Below are 20,434 nucleotides of genomic sequence, written 5' to 3'. Positions count from 1 at the left end.
TTTAGTCTCTTATCTGAAAATTAAGCCTCATGCATCTCTGAAGTCAGGAAGTGCTTAAACAAGACCCTTGGATAAATGTATGGATTGGTAAATTTTCATAAGGGATAAGACTCGGTAAAAGTTCAGAACTAGAGGCAAGGCCTAGGGAGGTAACTGTAGCTACAGGATAATAAGACCAGAAATAGGGAAAATAGGGTAGATAGATGTTCAAAAGGGAAATGGTTATACCACAAGCACATTTTCCCCACTCCCCAGTTAATCAATATTGGGCCCTATCTTTCAGTGCATAACTTATTGGCTACAGAACTCAAACTTATTCTTTGATATTTTCTTTATGATAATAACTCATACTTTTTCAATATACAAGGCAATGTTTTAAGCTTTTAACAGATACTGCTTATTTAATCATCACAGTAACTCCATAAAGTGGGTAACACTATCTTATCCATTTTACCCATAGGGAAATTAAGGTGTCAGAGCAGTTAAGTAACTTATTCCAAAATGAAACAATGGGAAGTAGCAGACCCAGGAATTAACTCTTGGCAATTAAAGCAGGCTTTAAGCTTAACCTCTACATTACACAGCCTCTCACGGACACAGGGAACAAACAACCTATCACTCAGATAAATGTGTGCTGCTGGGTGAACAAATCACATCATCCTCATCCTTCATCCTTCTCTGTGGTCTCAGTGTAGAAATGGGCAATAGCAGTCATTACCGTGTCACTTTGAAAAGGTACTAAGCTAGGTCCTGAAGCCTAATATGGGTAAGACAAAAAAGCAACAGTAAATGTAGCCTAGGGAAATTTGAAATGAACCATCTCTCCCTCCTGCAACCACCTTTGGAAGAACACACCTGGGGCAAGAGAAGCCACTGCAAAGCAATCCCTGCCATCAGGTTTCTGCTGCAGTTTCCTGCCTCTGGCAGCCTTAGGGAGCAGGGAACATCTGTAGCTGCTACATGCTGCAAGGCCTTGTGTCCAAGCCTGAGAGAAGGGTGTTCCCCACTAAAGCTGGACAATGCTAAACATGACACTGCCAACTGGAAGAAAAAAACCCTGTTCTCACTAATTTTCCAGGATATTGTTTCTACCCATTTATTCTTCTGTAAAAATAGTACAGGCATAAAAAAATAAAAATAAAAATCCCAAGTTAAAATAGTCCAACAGAATACGAACTTTTGTGAGAAGAGGAGAGGGCTAAAATACCTAGGGAAAAAAATACCTTTACTTTCACCTTTTTCTGCTTCTATATCATCACTCTTGTGCCTGACATACCTAAAGAGCCTAATCTTTACCCCACTAAGGTCTCTGTATCTATTGCAGGGGACTCTTACAAGAGGTCTGAGCCACCTTCAATAATTTGTTGTTTTAAAACACGCCTTTTCCTGTGTTGGCTGCAGTAGAGAATCCGAAGATAAGTGCAGAAGTTGAACCCTGGGACGATATAGAGCTTTGTGTGACTTATGTCACTCACATCACCTATTAATAGGTACAAATGAAGGCCTCTCTCTGTTATACAAAGACCTTGGCATGCATTAGACCATCTAGGTCAGAATCCTGACTCTCCTACAGACTAGCCATGTGACTTGGGGGAAGTTACTTATTTTTTTCATGTCTCAAGTTCCACTTCTATAAAATGGGGATATTTAGCGGATGTACTTCTTTAGGGTTCTTTTGAGGATTACATAAGACAAAGAATGTAAATAACACAGCATAATAACTGGCATAGAGCAGTTGTTTGATAAAAGTTAGCTATTATCAAAATCAGATATACTGGGCATGGGAGCAATAAAATTAGTTGTCTTGAAAAAGGGCCACACACTACTCACATTGCCCTGGAGTCAGTGTTTCCACATTGCTCATGCTCTCCTTCAGCCTGAGATGCCTCTCCTCCTAATTTCTACCTATCACAATCATGTCAGACCCAGCTTTAAAATATGATTCTGATATGGCTAAGCTTTGAATTGTAATCCCCGGAGAGAGACCTGGTGGGAAGAGATTGGATTGTGTGGGTGGTTTGCCCCATGCTCCCCATGCTGGTCTCATGAGACTAAGTGAATTCTCACAAGGTCTGATGGTTTTATAAATGGTAGTTTTCCTCCACTGATACACGCGCTCTCTCACCTGCCGCCATGTAACACGTGCCTGCTTCCCCTTCCACCAAGATCGTAAGTTTCCTGAGGCCTCCCCAGCCATGCAGAACTGTGAGTCAATGAAACCTCCTTTGTTTATAAATTACCCGGTCTCAGATAGTATCTTTATGGCAGGGTGAGAATGGACTAACACAGCTTCCCTCACAAAACTTTTTATATGCCTGAGAGGCATTACTTATCCTCTCTTCAGACACTACATCACACCCCCATGAGTGGACTCTTTTTTTTTAAATGAAAGATCCCTGTTTTTAGTCATGTTTGTAACTCCTCCAATTTCTGGTACAGTACCTTGTACACAGTAGTACCTAGCCCATTCTTGTTAAATTTTATTAATCTACAATATATTTTATTCATTCTAAGCTATGAAATAGGCTCACATTATTTGTAACTCCCTGCTCCAAAGCTATAAACATAGAGTACAATGTATGGTTCCTTTCAACAGTCATACGGACATCATGGGCACACCAGGCATATCGCCATTCACAGCCTCAGTTAGAAATGACATCCACACAGGGGGTGGCTGTCCCCAGGATTCTCACTGTGGCTTGACCTTCACAATCGTGTGCACTTTCTATGGCAGTATGCAGATTTGCTCATATTCTGAGTAAGCTCAGTCAGTTCAGTGCTGTGTTAAAGCAATTTGACCGAACAAATGGCAGTTTAGTGGGTGGGCCTGCTGTAAATACATTTAAGGTTTGATAACATAAATATGTCTGGTGAAAAATAAAATTGGACCAAATGACTAAATATTTGCTTGGGCATAAAAAAACAAAAAGAATTTAAAATTGTCACAAACGCACCCAAACTTCCTGATCATAAATGTAGACTTGGTTTGCCTGGAGATTGAGTGCAGCACTGCAAATCAGCCTCAGCTTATTTTAACACTCATATTTCCCACACTAATTCAATCCACAAACCTCCAAAATTAAATAGGAACCAGAGCTGAGAAGTGGGTAAGCACCATAGGGCATCTTAAGAGACTGCCTCTGATTTATGCGTCAGAAAATGTGTGTGAGTTCTTCCTGATTTAAATCACCAAATAATTTATCCACTGTTTATCAAATATAAAACAGAGCTGAACTTTCTTTTCTCAACAATCAAATTTATAAGTATGAAAAGACGCTAACACCTGAGGATAAATGTTAAGAGAGAATGTGTCAATGAAAATGGGTGATAGTTAACAATTAATTAGAAATTTACATATATCCATATTTTGAAAAGGAAGGGGAAAAACTCCTGAGGAAACACAGTCAAAAATATTTCCTTGGATATGTCAGAGTTATCTCATAAAATTTCTTGTGCAGAATATTAATAGAGTATTGAATTAGGTCTTTTATGTTATAAAACCTGATCTCTGTCAAGCAGTATGAATTGGTCCTGGGATGTCAAAAACTCTATCACATTTTATTTAGCTATAATCTTTTAACTCAGAACAAGCTTATGAGGAAATCATTGCTTCAAGATATGTAATCAAATATGACAATACTGTTTTAACTAGATTCCTGAGATCTCAGACCAGAGCCAATATCAAGCAAATATATCAAATAGGTGACAGTGGCCTTTGGCATTCCCTTTCCTCTCGTGGCCCAGCACTTTGTTCCTTGCAGTTACTCCCTCTCCTTGGGTGACCTGGGTGGCCTATGATACTTACTTTCCTCCCTCTCAGAAGGGTGTCTTTGAAATAGGGAGGGAGAAGGACACAACTCAGTGTTTCCCAGTGACATTCCAAGGAGCTAGATGTTATCACAGACTTCTCTAAAATAGGACTTCAGAGTCAAATAAACTTAGAAAATGCTGCATTGGACAAAGTATATTTACTCGTTTTTGCAAAATTTCTCAAAACCTCTATAACACTAATGTGAGCTGAGCATCTTCTAGAGAAGGATATTTCCTAAATTGGGTTAATTACAGCAAACCCTTTCCAGTAACATCTGTTAACATCTCACTTTTTGGGTAACACTGATGCAAGGGAAAGAGTGAACGCAGGACAGGTCTCAGTTCAAACCTTGCTTCTGCTACTTAGTTGAGAAAATTCTCTGAGATAAGGTTTTCTCCTGAGAAACATGTGGCACATGGAAGACATTCAGAAAACAGTAGCCATGATTTAATTATGTGGTTGTTAATAATTGTAGTAATAATAATATGTAGAGATCCAGGGAGCAAAGTATTTTTAAATACTTTAATTCCCTTATTTGTAAAAAGCCCTAAGCCGATGAAAGGGAGGGTAGAAGGAAAACAATCATGAGCCAATGTAGGACTGAATAGATTAAAATGAAATGTGGGGCTGGAGACAGGCTGGGCAAATAGATGGTGTCTTGCTGCCTCCCAGTTGGCAAGAGAAGGGAATCATGCCTAAGTTAGGAGTGCAGTGGGGTGGAAATGGACAAGGCTGCGAGAAAGAAGTGGGAAGAGTTCTAATTATCAAGCCATTGCTTATAAAACATAAAAAAAATCTTAGAATACACCTGATTTAAAAGTCATGGAATTCAGAGTCTTGGCTTAATGAAGGAATTAGAACCCAAGCATTCTGTCCCAAAACAGAAAGGGCACAAAGTGTCCCAAGACCAAGGGATGGGAGGGACATGCATGGCTCACTTTACCACTGCATAATGGGGATGATAATGGTACTATTGCCATTTTTGTGAGGATCTAAATCGTATTAAAGCATGTAGAGCCCTCATAACAGTGGCTGGCACACAATAAATGTTAGCTGTTGGCATTACCTTTTTTTCTAAAATGTGCTTTCAAATGCTAATCCTGGTACCTAGGCCAGTCCAGAAATAAAGATTGTTTCACACATTTCTACTGCATACCGAATTCCATGGACTATGGAGCTTGCTGAAAGAAGCTAAGTTCTGTCATAAACGTTACTTGGAGTACAGTGTGCTTTTTAAAGTCAGTGGGACAATCCACAGGGATAAAATAAATACAAGAAATAAACCAAGGGCCTCATCACTGCAAAGGTGAAAAGGAGGCGTATTTTATCTATTACATGATAAAAGGGCCTTCCTTCTACTATGTCCTCACTCCCATTCAAAAATCTACTTGATATACCTTCTCATCTGGACAAGAGAATTAATCTGATGAGTTCATCTCAACCTCCTTAAGGGCTGAGTGACTCAACTGCATCATTGAATATTTGGAGGAAGTTTACTCACTTTTTTAAATTAAGAAATTGATTTTTCTCATTCAAGTTGATAATACTAACACTCACTTATTGCTAACATCTTATATGCCAGGCTCCTTGCTAACTACTTTACATGTATTATCTGATTTCACCTTCCCCACAGTATAAAATAGGATACGGTCTCTCCTCCCTTCCTTATTTTATAGATGAGGAATCTGAGTCTTGGACAGACTAAGTAATTTGTCCAAAGTCATTCATTCACTAAATAATAGTAGAGCCAAGTCTGTCCAATTCTAGGGGCTACACAGAGCTGCACATCCAAGAAATTTACTACTCAATATCACTGCCTTCCCCTTCTCTAAGTGTTTAAAATTGTTTTAAATAAGAAGTAATTGAAAACAAATTATTCACACTGTTGTCATCTCAGTCATTGCCAATACTGCCACACAGCAGAACATGAATATGGCAACCAGGTTTGTGTTAATTAGATTAGTTCTTCATTTTTAAATGACAAGCAAGTATAGACAGTCTCTCTTGGAAATTCTGAAAGGATCATCCTAGTCCCATATTACTCCATCAACTATATCAACAATCTAACAATCTAAATACATTCATTATTGTTGTAATTTAATCATGTTGGTGATTGTATCTGTGTGTGTGTGTGTGTATGTGTGTGTGTGAGAGAGAGAGATTATGTTAAGGATGTTTCTTTAGACCTAATATATTATCAGACACACTGCCAACTTTTTACCAGCTCAGTTTTTTGTTTATAATGCTTCTATATACATTATTTTATTTGTTCACATAACTTCCTCCTTTTTGTTTTCAGTAGGCTCCTTTAGTCTTAACCAGCTGACTGGTAAAATGAGAGAAATCGGCAAGTATTCTACTGAAGGCCACAAGCCTCCCACATGTAAGTGGGACCCAATCCATCAGGCTAAACAGACTATACATGGCCATTCAGACTGTCTATCCCATTTATTTTTGTTGATATGATTTCGCATAAGAGTTATAGAATAGTCTTTCTAAATGTGCTTTTGTCTCTTCAGTCAAATAAATAGACCCTATATCTTTTAAACTTATTTCTCTTCTTTAAGACATCACCAGTACTAACACAGTCCATGTCTATGTGCTCTGGACACCAAAATACAATTTCATGCTTAAAACAATTTGCTATATCCCCAACGCCAAAAGACTGAATTTCAAGAACATATAAGACCATCAAGATATGACCTCCTATCACTCAAGCCCTCCTTTTGAAATACCTCTTCTCTTTAGCCGGCAACACACCACAACCTTTTTTTCCTTCAATTTTTATTCTAAGTTCAGGGGTACATGTGCAGAATGTGCAGGTTTGTTACATAGGTAAATGTGTGCCATGGTGGTTTGCTGCACAGATCATTCTATCACCTAGGTATTAAGCAGCATTCATTAGCTATTCTGCCTGATGTTCCCTCTCCCTGATCCCCCGCCTCTTACAGGCCTCAGTATGTGTTGTTCTCCACATGTATCTATGTGTTCTCATCATTCTGCTCCCATTTATAAATGAGAACATACAGTGTTTGGTTTTCTGTTCCTGCATTACTTTGCTGAGGATAATGGCTTCCAACTCTATTCATGTCCCTGAAAAAGACCTGATCTCATCCCTTTTTGGCTGCGTAATATTCCATGGTGTATATCTGTACCACATTTTCTTGATCCAGTCTATCACTGATGTGCATTTAGGCTGCACGTCTTTGCTATTGAACGCACCACAATCTTGATTATCTTTCCACCTCACCATCTGCTCCTATCCAATCTCTGCTAATTCTTTATCTTCCCTTCTTTGATTCTACGGTGCCTCCAGACTCAGGTCACATAGTTTTCCAACTATATTGATTCCCTATGTGACCTCATCCAGTCCTTATATGTAATCCATTCTCTAATTGTTCCCAGATTTGTATTCCTAGCTTGGGCCAATCCCTGAACTTAACTTCAGTCTCCTGGATCCAACTACCTTCTCAACATCTCCACTTAGACACCTAATAAACAACTGCAAAGTCAACATGCTGAAAACATATGGATTTACACAATCTCAAAAGCCACCTTCTTCCACAGTCTTCCCCATTTTAATAAATGGTTCTGCTACCAAATTTGTTGTCAACTTGGACCTCTTTCATTATCTTACGTCCCATCCAATATATCAGCAAATCCTATAAGCTCTACCTCAAAACATCCCAAACAGACCCCTCATTACCACCTGCAACAACACCATCCTGGGCCAAACCACCATCTTGGCTTACTAAGGCTATTGCAGTATTTTTCCAACTGGCCTCCCTGCTTCCATCCTGGCCTCCTCTATAAGCTGTTCATCACACACACACGTGAAGGAAAGTTTTAAGTCAAATCATGCTAACCCCTGGATAACTCTCCAGTGCCTTCCTGTCTAACATAGTGAAAAGCTTCAGATCTATTCTTTGGCCCTCTCCCCAATGGCTTCTGGCTTCTCCCTTGCCCTTACCTACTCTCCCTGCCTTGCCCTGTCCCACAACCACCACACACAGCCCTAGTTACATTGGCTTCTATGCTGTTCCTCAAAGACATAAGATGCCCTGTGAACACAAACCACACACAGTACAATAAAATTCCTTTAAAGCAGTTCAAAAGGAGGAGTCCCATCATCTTATTGTAAAATGCAACTAGGTGTATGCCACCAAATTATAAAATAAAGTATACTTTTCATAGTTATTCAGATTACCTTGAGTTTGCTTGCTCTATCGCTGCAGTCAAAAATCACACACTCTAAAAATTTTATTAAAATTAGCACTGTTCCTCCTAAACAGTCTTTTCCACCTTGGAAATGTTTTCACTCAGGAGAGAAAATGTGGATATGAACCATAGTCTAGCAATATTAGTATATTTGCATGTATAATTTTATAAATAATGGCTAATATTATTGTAAATACTCTGCTTCTTAACAAACACTATTAATTTCATTTGAATATAAGATTCTTTTAACAAGGTCTGAAATTTTTCTAGATTTGTTTAGAAGTCTTATTTCCACATTATTAGATGTCTATTATTTTTTTCTTCGTTGCTTGGTTAGTGTTTGCTGGGTTAGGTTTCCATTGTTCTTGCTCCCAATGTTGCATTCAAGAGAAATACTTAGGAGCACAGAGTGATGACTTCTTAGGGCAATGTCACTTGACCAAAGTAGTATCTTGACAGAACTTAGTTGGAGTTTGTAGAATTATCCAAGCTAAAATATTTTTGTTCTATAAAATATATTCTATTCTTCTGTTCCTCTAAATTCCATGTATCTCCTTTCATTGTCTGCCTTCCAGGAGGCTCTGCAAGATTGATGGAGATATTAAATCCCCAAACTAAAAGAGAAAAGCATGTGAATGTGAGTTTTCAGTTGACTTTAGAGGAAATATATTGCTTAATAGAAATGTACAGGAAACAATGATAGTGGGCGGTAAATCCCAGATTAATTACATTTATTTAATATGCTTTAGAGCCAATGCAGATAGCTGAACTTTTATATAAAGCACTATAATTTTATGATTTTTAGTACTAGACATAAATTTTCAAACACTTGTATTGGAAAACATGATTTTGCCCCTTATTACCAAAAGCAACATTGCTCTATTACAAGTGTATTAGATCTCTATCCCCACATATTTTATTTCTTGATTTCTCAAACATTTTTTATGTTTTTTATAGTCAACAGTACACCCCAAGTGTTGGAAAATTTGAAACTGCTTAAATAACAAATGTGCGAATTCACAATGATATTCTAAATGATCCAGGAAATGTCATTTTAAATGGTAAAATCAATATGTATTTTGGTTCATTAGGAAAGTACATAATGACTATTTCTAGCATCTCCTCAGACTCTGTTTAACCAGTATGTACTGTGATGCCTGGCCTGAAGCACTTCTATTTTTAGTTCTAATAGAACAGTCTTAAATTGCTTATTTTCTGTTTACTAAAGTCATCCTGTTTGTTACCATGGAAACTATGACAAGTGCTCTAGCTAACTATTTTATTAAATGAATTGGAGACATAGCTGAAGAAGCTGAAGACTGAAGGTGCAGCTTGCCATTCCTAAGGCATATTTTCCATCATCTGTGAAACCATTGCCACATTTATAGAAAATATGAAATTAGTTATAAATAAAGTTATCCACATTTCAAATTTGGGAAGCTGTCCACATTTGTATTATAATTAGCACATCTGCATTATAAGGAACACATAGGCATTCCTAACTTACAAAGAGTCTTTCTAAAAGTATATCTGTCAATCAATTTCTTGGAAATTAGAAGATATTTACCCATAGAAACAATTTTATAAATAATTGTTAGATCTCCAGGCCTACCCTCAAAATCCCTTCCCTATGAAGTCCTTGATCTGTAGCAGTCTCCATAACAGCATTTGTTCTCAGCTCTAGCAGCAGGAGCCAAGATGCAGGATAAGAAGAAAGGAAAGAGTTTTCTTATGCTGACTTTATTAGAGCTTACATAGGTCACCATTTGGGATACTTGCATCTACTGGCCTTTGCAGATGTTAGGGCTCCCAAAAAGATCCTTCAGCTGTTTGCCCGGCCCCTGTCTCCGGCCTCCTGGCACTTGCTCACATTTCCCTGTGATGTTTCATGCCAGACTAATCTTGCTCTCAACCTCCCTCCGCCTCTGCATTGAATCATCATTCTCCTCAAGATTCAAGGTGGTCTCAGCTAGTTGTGAAAAAAAAAAGCAGTCAAAATGGATGCATTTCCTAAATCAGGGGGGTCTGATCTTTTGGTTTCCCTGGGCCACATTGGAAGAATTGTCTTGGGCCACACATAAAATACACTAATGCTAACGATAGCTGATGAACTAAAAAAATAATGATAAGTAAATAAAATATGCTCAATGTTTTAAGAAAGTTTACAAATTTGTGTTGGGCCACATTCAAAGCCATCCTGGGCCACATGTAGCCCGCAGGCCATGGGGTTGGACAAGCTTGTAAATGACTAAGAACACTTTCTGAAGTTTTGGCATTTTAAAAATACTTTATTTGTAACTTAAATAGCTGGAACTGAAACAAATTTCAAGCCTGTGAAATTTCCATTACCTTGACTAAAGAGCATATTCAGAGGGTAAAAGTGTGAGGAAACTGCTTTGAGGGAATTCTAGAAGTCAGCTGCAAGGAGTCAGTCAGCAGTCAGTTGATTTAAAAGAAGTCTACTTTCCAAGTGTATGCTCTGAATCTTGGACCTGTGGGTTTCTGTTGGAAGATGGATGGTGGTGGTTGATTGCAAACTGAGTCATACCTTTGTTTATTTCATTTCCAGAGAATTCTAATGAAATATATCTTACTAGCCCTGTAATTTTGCTTTTAGAAGAATATCATCTTGAAGAGTATCATCTCATGAAGAAGATTACTAACACAATAATATAGACAAAACTTTGTTCTTATTTTCTAACAGAATAAAAACCAAACAAAACCATTGTAATTTGGACGTTGTGAATTTTGCACAGAAAAGAAAAGAATTACTGTAACATATATAAGATAGAGTCAATAATTTACTATTTTATGTCCAATAAATTAAAAAAGAAAAAGCACATAAGTTGCTTATTGTTAAAATCAAGATGACATGAGTTGCCTTCATTTTTTATACAGCTATATTTTATAGAGATTCAGATTTAATCAAAATTTATAAGAAAATGGTAATAATTATTTCTAGAAAGTTAAAGAATATATCTTTTTAAAAATTAACTATCATAGGGATGGGTGTGAAAGCAAATAGAATTTGATATCTCTGTTTTTCCACAATGTAGTAACTGAATTTATTTGTAATATTTTTCTGGAAAGACATATATATTTTAAATGAATATGGTATGCAATAAAATATGAAGTAAAAAAGATCAAATTATTTTTTAATATCAGTGATCATTTAAGATACAAATTTCCTTAGGAGTATATTTCAATTTTAATGTTACTTTATAGTTCAGAATGAAGGCATATTTTTAACTAACATTCATTTTTAATCTCCTTAGGATCCACTTTTATTTGTAACACTCACATAATTCCAGTGAAAAACCAAGAGGGCGTGGCTATGATGTTCATCATTAATTTTGAATATGTGACGGATAATGAAAATGCTGCCACCCCAGAGAGGGTAAACCCAATATTACCAGTCAAAACTGTAAACCGTAAGTAAAAGCAATGTGTACTCAATGCTCTTGATAATTCTGCTACTGTAGTCACTTTAATACAGTCTTCATTTCAATTCAGTTCTCAAAATATCTTTACATTTGAAGTAAAATAATTTGACATGAGTAAGCCATTAGCTCATGTTACCTTTTGGTACCTTCCAAAATTTATTGGCTGCTCTGGAAGCCATTTAACTTGGATATAATATAATGTATTTAACCAGTCCCCTGACACCTGATGGACATTTAGGTTGTTTTCAAACTTTGTCTATTACAAACAATGCCAGAATAAATTCTGCTTATGTATTTTCATATGGATATTATTGGACAAATGTATCTTCAGGGTCCTTTAAGTGGGATTCCTGGGTCAAAGGTGGTGCATATATAATCTTTTCAGATACTGTCAAATTCTCCTCCACATGCTTTGAACCATTTTACACTACCACCAGCCATGAATTAGCCCTTTTCCCCAAAACTATGCCAACAAAGCGAGTCAGAATCCATTTTCTCGACTATTGTCATTATCATAAGTGAGAAGTAGTACCTCAATTAGTTTTAATTTATATTTATTCTATGAGTAAGGTTTATAGATTTAAGCACAAAGGACATTTCTTCATCAACTATCCATTTCTTTTATACATTTTGGTTGTTTTTTCTCTATCTTGTCAATTTGTAAAGTAAGCTGCAAATAGCTTACCTAGAAAATAATGCGTCTTTTATCTTTTTCATAATTTTTGTTATTTAAAGGGTTTTTTGGTAATGTGTCTACATTTATAACTCTTTCCTTTATTGCATCTGAATTTTTGAGACATAATTAGAAAAGCTTTCACCACTCCAAGGTTCTAAATAAATCACTTCCTTTCCCCGGAACTTGTATGATTTCATTTTTTAGGATCTCTGATGCATTGTAAGCTTATTTTGGTGTATAGTGCAGAGTATACAGCTAATTTATGTTGTTCTCAATGGCTCACTCATTGTTCTAACATTATTTATTAAAAAGTCTATCTTTTCACCGGTAATTTAAGATGCCACCTTTATTACACACTAAACTTCCATATGTGCTTGAATCTATTCCTGGATTTTCTATTCTGTTCTGTTGATCCATCTATCCCTCAGAATCATACAGTTTATATATACAATAAATAACTAATATAGCATGATCCCTTATTATTTGATATTCATTTTCAAAAGGTTGAGGTTATTTTTTGATGAATTTTCCATGTGAACTTTAGAAGCAAATTTTCTAGAGCTACAAAAAATTATTTAATATTTTTATTGGATTCACATTAATTGTGTAAGTTAACTTGAAGATAATTGATGTCTCTATAATGGTGTAATTCTATTAAAAATATAGTATGTATTTTTATTTTCTAAGTCTAATTTTTGTGTCTTTCAGGAATGTCTTAAAATTTTCCTCACTTGTTTACTTTGCTCCTTGGCATGTAACTTTTGTTGTTGCTGCTATTATAAATGGAACTTTTTTCTCATTATATTTTCTTATAAAAGTAACTTTTCTTTCTGAATACACTAATTTTACATCCAACTATCTTAGTGAATTCTTAGTTTACAGTGACTTATACATTGACTTTTATGAATTTTTCAAATATTCTATCACATAAAATAAAAATTGTTTTATATTTCCTTTCCAATTCTTGTACATCTCATAGTTTTCTCTTGTCAAAATGTGCTGGCTATTACCTCCAAGGTATCATTAAAAAGAAATCAACAGTGAACACTACGCCCTGGCTCTGATTGCTGTGCGAGTGCCTTTAATTCACACATTCCCCATTAATTGAAATAATGACATGTGAGTTGAGTTGTATGTGCTTTATTATTCTAAGAAAGTTTCCATTGACTTAAATTTTTTAATAATGGGTGCTGAAATTTGTAAAATGCCTTTTTTAGCCTCTGTGGAAATGAATGTATTATTCTTTTCCTTATTTTTTTGATATATTTTATAAATGAAGTTACTAATATGAACCATTCTTGCATCCCTGGAAGAAGACACATTTGGACATGTTATATTTCATTTTGTAATATGTTGTTGGGTTCTCTTAACTCATATTAATTTTGCAATTTGCATCAATATCCAATAGCGAGATTGATCTATAATTTTTGCCTGCATATGTGCAATTTTCTAAGGTGTTGGTATCAATATTATAATTCCTTCAAAAAATAATTGAGAGTTTCTTCTCCTTTTTGTACAGTATTGAAGCATTTAAATAGTTTGAGGATTATCTAGACTTTAAAAGTTAGGTGTGATTCCCCTGTAAAGTCATCGAGGTACTTATTTGTGGTAATTGTTTGTGAAGTAGCTCCTTGACAAATTTATTTTACTTCTTTAATAATGGTCTACTCAAATTATCAATCTTAACTAGTTTCAGTTTTGCTAGACATTATTTCCCTAGAAATTATTTCATGTAAATATTTAAATTTTGTTTTAATAGAATTATGCAAGGTAGTATTTTATGATTTTTTAAAAAAATCCTCAGTTCCTATAGTTTTTTTCTTGAAATTTCTCATTTCTTTTATTATTGTTTTCTCCATTTAAAATTGTTGATTAATCAGTAGCTTTTTTCCCAAAGACCTAACTTTTTATTGGTTTATTAATTCTATTAGTTTTCAAACTCACAAAATTTTGCTTTTATATGCTTAATTCAATTTTTATCAGCTTACTTTGTTGCCTCTTTTTCATTGCATTGATTCATTTTCATTCTTTCAGTTTTTTGGTATATGATTTTAAGGCTATATATTTTTATCTAAGCACTGTGTAAGCTATACCCCATGAATTTAGAAATGTAATATTATTTTTCCTAGAAAATATGCAACTTTTGTTTTCCTAGTTTTTAACTTGAGTTGTTTAATATAGTTTTTAGTTTTCCAGTAGGAAAGGTATTTTTAAAGTATTATTTTTTGTTAAAAACTTCTGGTTTTATTGTCTTACAGTCATAAAATGCTGTTTGTATTATTTCTCTTTTTGTAATGGTCTAAAATTTTCCCATGGTTTATTATTTGATCAATTTTCGTGACTATGTCATGTGAATATGAAAAGAAAGTGGTATTACAGAATATCAAGCTACAAAAGTTGATATCTACTTTTTAAAACTCTGCCTTATTATTATGCTGTCTTCTATATCCTTATTTATTTCCTGTCCTCCAGATATGTCTTGGGTTTAAGAAAGTGTATTAAAGTCTTCTACTGTTAGAATATTTCTTGGTGTTTCTCATTCTGTCTCTTGCAATTTCTGTTTTATGAATATTGCTGCTCTTGTTTATTTCATAGATATTCATGTTTCTTAGGTAGCGATATATTTTGTTATTAGTATAAATTAGCATTTAGCGTTACAAAGTATCTCATTTTTGTTTACTAATTTTCCACCTAAATTCTACTGTATCTTAAATCATGACACTTGAGTCTTTTCTTTTTTTCATTTTCTTTCTGTATTTTAAAGTCATCTTTTAGTCATTTGCCTTGGTTTTGGTTGTGTCTTTTTTATACAGTGTGCGGTTTTTATGCAACGTGAAGCTTTTCTTTATTGCTTATAAGAAAATGATACTTCTACTTTAATTGATTATAACTACAATAGGTATTTCCATTTATTGATGCAATTGATGTGTTTGTTTTCTTGGTACTAACATATTCTAGGTTAAATATACTTTCTTGAAGTACTTCATTATGTTATCTTTTCTTTGCCCTTTTAAAAACTGGTTTTTGTTGTTGTTTTTTCTGGTTTTGGGGTTTTTTTTGGTATTTGGGAAAATTTATATTTTTTTCCGCCAGTTATCTTTATAAGAAAATGTTATATACTCTCCTTAACTCTTTCCTCTTTTCCTCAGTCAATGTATTTTGGTTCCCTACTTTGAGCAAAAATAAAATTATTATGGCAAAAACCTCAATTATTTTGCACCAACCTAATAGCTTATAATCCTTTTCTTCTGCTTCCCACCATGCAGTTTTCGTCAACAATATTCTGTTTCTTAAGGCTCATCTTTGTGCTCCTGAGTATCTTTAGTCTCCTGCCATTCAGTGTGTCAGTTTAAAATAACATCACTTGACTCTCATCCGTTACCAGTAAGGCACTCAGTGAGCTTATCTATTTTCTTCTCCTCTCCCTCCCATTTTGTTGGGATATGGTATTTCTAGCTTGTCAAGTAGGTAATGTGTATATACTTCTTACTTTTCTTTTGGCCTCAAATTTCTAGTGAAATGTATTCATGACTGTCTTTTTGTCAGAGATTCCCCAAACACAGCTTCTTAGATGAAGTATATCCCCTTTGGGAAACGTGTGTGGGTAAAATATTTTCAGAGTTCTCTCATGTTTAACATGTTTTTATATCACTTTGACATTTGAAGGACAGCCTAGATAGATATGACATAGTATTTGGTCCATATTCTATGCCTTGTGACTCTGGTCAATATTGTTTCATTCTTTTCTTACATCAACTATTGCTGACAAGTAGTCTGACATCAACCTGCTTGACTGTCCATTGTAAGTGATTCTGGTATCTGGGGTCTTGTGCACTTTTTAAGCCCCTTCTATTGTCTCTCCAGGAACTGGTGCTCATGTTACAGACCTGCTCTTGAGATTTCATACTCAGTGAGAGGCCCTCTTCTGCTGAAGGTGAACTCTGTTTAATAAGTGTTCCATCACTCCAGGGAGACTTCTGTACTCCTCTTTTCTTCATTTAGTTTCACCTTGACTCTCTGTTGCAGTGTGCTCTTCTGAGCCAATTATGCTTGTATTAGCAAATTCCCCATCTACATGTAAATAAAAGTCTGTAAGTTGTCTTTCTCTAGTTACTGTATAAGCATGGTTTATGGGTACTTTCATTTGACTCCTCCTTTATTAAATCTCAAAGTTTTATATAGGGGTCCATGAGGATTTGGTAATTTAGATATCTGTCATTATCTATGGGAAGCTGGAAGCCTTATCACAAAACTTTAATATTTGAGAAAGGAAATTGTTACACTGTGTATGAATTCAGATAGAAAAATAGGCGTATAATGAAAAACATGGTCCCAAAAGCCTATTTTGTAAACCTAAGTATAATACCAAATCAAACATACCTCAGCTGATAATTTTTCTTGATAGCAATTTTTCCTTAGGTATGTCTAAATGACAGTACAATATTCTTTTAAAGCAATATTGACACAAATATATTAATGTAATATTCTAATATTCTCAATGTTTTTCCCTGAACAATATTACACTTGGAGAAAACTCTATCAGAATTACTAATTCATCAATCTTCCAGGTGACATACTTAGAAAAAAAAAATTGAGCTACCATAAAAAACTTCTTACCCCAAAGTCTTGATCCCAAAATTGATGACTCTTTTGATTTTCTTATACTTTCCACTAACAAATGCGATCATTAATGAATGATTCCTGGGAGTACACTTCTAATGTCAACCTCTATTTGTCGTGAATACCAATAAGGTAATTTCTTTGGATGGTGGATACCTAGTTTAGTTTCTTCACTGTCTTCTCAAATTCTCATATTTTCCCATGGAATAGTTGTCTTTCATGGTCCATCAAATTGGATGGAAGTGAAAAAGGGAGGGTATATCAGCAGCATGGCAGAGAAGGGGACTTTTAAAAAAGATAATGTGTCCATTTAAAACTGAAATATAAATGGAGAATTGAAACCTTGGTTTCCTAAATGGAAGATAGTCTTTACAGTAGCCTCCAGGATATAATATACAATTTATGCAACTTTATATTGTGATTAAAATAAAGTCTTATGTATAAGTTATAACAAATGCAGTAGAGATTCTGCTTCTTATTTTCTGAACATAAGTGGTTTCCCTATGCTTTAGCTGTCACTCATACAGGGAATCACTGGAGAGAGTACAAATATGCAGATAAAATTATTTCCAGAGCATTACAAAGACCCATTATTTACCACCTGTATATCGGTTTTGATTACACCCTTCTGTCATTATATGACCTAGATTTCCTTTTACTTGGTGTCAGTTTTTGAAGAATCATTGTTAAATCAAGCAGAAAAGTTAAAGAGAGACAAATTATGCTTGATACCTTCTGATACTACCCAATTTCTACTTCATATTTTTTCTCATCTTTGGCAAACCCCTGCTGATTTTTTTCTTTGAAGTATAATGTTACTACCAGTGTAAAATAATGATACTGTCTATTTCAAACCTTGTTGTTCCAGTGATAGCCACTTAAAAAAAAATAAAGAATAGAAAATTCTGATGCACCTCTTTTAGCAGACACATCTTAACCTTCAAAATTGTAATATTATTACTTCAAAACCTACATTGTAACTACCAGCTTTTGTATCACTTGAAATGATCTGAAATAAAAATATGGTTACAAAGAAGTATGCAATGGTATTCACGAAGGCGAATTTTAAACTGTCATTTCCCTTTAACCAATGCTTACTCTCTTACTAAAGTGTTTGTAATTGTGTGTGTGTGTGTGTGTGTGTGTGCGCGCGCGCACGCACTAGCATGTCTCAGAGTGGTAGGATTTCAGTGAGAGTAATAAGAAAAAGGTTGTTGTGTGTTTGGGAAGATGTTACTTTCTGAAAATTTAATACCTCTATTGAACTAGAGACAAAGGAAAAGATGTGACATGACTACACAAGAAGCATAGCTTCAAACGAAGGGAGGTATTAAATTATGAAGATTAAGTAAAAGAAAAGGAGGGAAATACACAGTAGAAAATATGGATTATAAAATGGTATTATGATACATTGGACCCCATACATCCTGAAAACTTAGAGATTTCTTTTATATTGAATTAAGTGGTGGATCATTTCTCAGTACAAATACCTAGTTTCAGAGCCAGGAACTCTACACAAGAAAAGTGAGCAGCTTTCTCTCAGAAGACCTAATTTTTCATAAACTTATTCTCTGTAGAAGACATGGAACTAGCCACAATTAGATGACTTATGTCCCCTGAAATGAAGCCAATACAGAAGAAAGTGTTATTTTGATGAATCTTGCTATCAAATTTTGATAAGTACTGAATAATTGAGCCAATTAATTGCTACATAATAGATATAAATACAAAATAAAAGATGAAATTGAACATTTTCTCACTGAAGTCTTCTGTAAAAAGTTTGCAATCTACAAAATGGAAATAATACAGAGTGAAAGAGAAAATTGTGCATTCCCTACCAAGCATAAGGGGCCACATTTAAAGGAGCCAATAGTAATGGAAAAGTGTGTTCTCTTCTTTTCAGCTGTAATACTTGATGATGTAGAATATATGTGAAAAATGGAGGAGAAACAAATTATGCATTCTTGTTTACATGATTAATGCCTGAGTTTACTGGCATCGAGTATAAGAGGTTTTCACTTTTACTGTTTTAAATAAATTATTTTTGTTTCATTTTAAATTATTGAAAACTATATTTGAATTTTGTATGTCTTCTATAGCATGAATCTAGTATCATACTCTGATTCACACACAGATGCATGCACACTTTTGAATTTTCTAAACATTTCTTGAAGGGATTGGGGAAACCTAAATTAAACAAAAATTGGTACTTAAATTGGATTCCCTTCTTTTACATTCCATGTCACCACATTCCCTTGACTCTTTCCACCTCTGTAACAGCTATATCAGTACCATTTGCTTGTTCCTCTTACTCTACTCTTAAAAGCTGTTTGTTTCTCCCCTGGGAGCTGCTTTTAATATTCCTTCCTTCTTAGTCATCTCTATATACCCTGCTTAGGCAAACTCATCCTTTACTTACAGGGTAAAGACTCTCTCACAAATCAGTATCTCCAGCTTATCTTTCTTTAGGCTTACTTACAACCTCGTATATCCCACTAGACATCTCCTTTAGAAGATTTTAGTATTTCTGGGCGATTTAGCATTTCAAGCTAAGAGCTGCCTTTCCATCTTCAGCTACCATCCATTTCATTCCACCAAAAACTCTTCCTTTTCATACATTATGAATAGAGTCATTATCCAAAGCTCCCAAGCCAGAAACCTCGGCATGATACTGAACTTCTCGTTCTCTCTAATCCTCTATTCTCCCAACCAAAGGCTAGCCAAGTCTATGAAACACATCTCTTAACTATCTCTCTCATATAGCCCACTATAATTTTCCTACTCAGACCCTCAACACATCTTTCTTGGGCTGATATAATAGTCTCATAATTAGTATTCCTTCTTTAAGCTTCTTTTCTTCAGGATTACATGTTATATTGCTGTACACCACATCATAATACTCCACTGTCTGTATCTTCTACAATGCTCCTCTATTGCCTAAAATATAAGACTCCAAAGCCCTATGCATGCATAATACAATCCACCTATCATGATATAGCTTCTGATATTTCTTCAGCCTAATTTCCCGTCACATCCCGTATTTTAATGCGGGTTCCTTGAAACTACCTTTCACTTTATGCCACCTAATTTGTGTAATGTGGTGTCCCCTCTACTAAAATGCTTTCCTTCTTCTAGCATACCTATTCCAAAGGACTCTTCATCTGTGGAGCATTCTTAACTCACCCACATGGGTCCACATATTCCTGCCCCTGTGACATCATAATACCTCATACGTGTCTCTACTACCACATTGGTCACATCTGTTTGCTTAGTAAATAAGTAATATGAATGAAGAAGGCCGGGAGTAAAAATACAGAGAGAAGTAAAGACTGGAAAACTGGAGAACATCTTTATCTTATTCAAAGTGGCCCATAACCCTTCAGCTGTACTTCATGGCAGGGACATTTTATTTTCTTCCATATAGACCTAATATTTTACTAATAGTAAGTATCTAATACATGTTTGTAGAAGACATAAAAGGTTATTTTTTTCCTTTAATAATTAAGCTACTTTTTTCCTACTGAATGGGCATTACTCAGATTGCCTGCCGATGGTTCTTCAAGTGTGAGACCATAAACATCACCTTGCAATGTGTTTGAAGTGTAAGTTCTTGGGCCCTACACCAGAACAACTGATTCAGAAATGCAGAAATTCACCAAGCTGTGT

At 35.1% G+C, this 20,434-nt stretch overlaps 1 protein-coding gene and 1 long non-coding RNA gene across 8 annotated transcripts in view; one reads left to right on the top strand and one right to left on the bottom strand.

Annotated features, from left to right (window-relative positions):
• Positions 1 to 20,434, top strand: part of KCNH7 (potassium voltage-gated channel subfamily H member 7) — a 482,617-nt gene that overhangs the window by 302,477 nt on the left and 159,706 nt on the right. For all 7 annotated transcript variants that reach the window (XM_054549400.2, XM_063712835.1, XM_002812526.5 and 4 more), the window contains exon 3: positions 11,305 to 11,460. In XM_054549400.2, the coding sequence (XP_054405375.2) occupies positions 11,305 to 11,460 (156 nt within the window). The remainder of the gene's footprint in view (positions 1 to 11,304; positions 11,461 to 20,434) is intronic.
• Positions 9,751 to 19,984, bottom strand: LOC129058007 (uncharacterized). The gene is made up of 4 exons (XR_008522815.2): positions 19,909 to 19,984; positions 16,036 to 16,219; positions 10,379 to 10,531; positions 9,751 to 9,998 (listed from the first exon to the last, which is right to left on the bottom strand). It is a non-coding gene; the product is annotated as an uncharacterized LOC129058007 (long non-coding RNA).

The sequence above is a fragment of the Pongo abelii genome, chromosome 11, assembly GCF_028885655.2.
Source record: "Pongo abelii isolate AG06213 chromosome 11, NHGRI_mPonAbe1-v2.0_pri, whole genome shotgun sequence".
In the NCBI taxonomy this organism is placed as follows: Eukaryota; Metazoa; Chordata; class Mammalia; order Primates; family Hominidae; genus Pongo; species Pongo abelii.
This window is presented reverse-complemented; position numbering and strand designations above follow the sequence as displayed.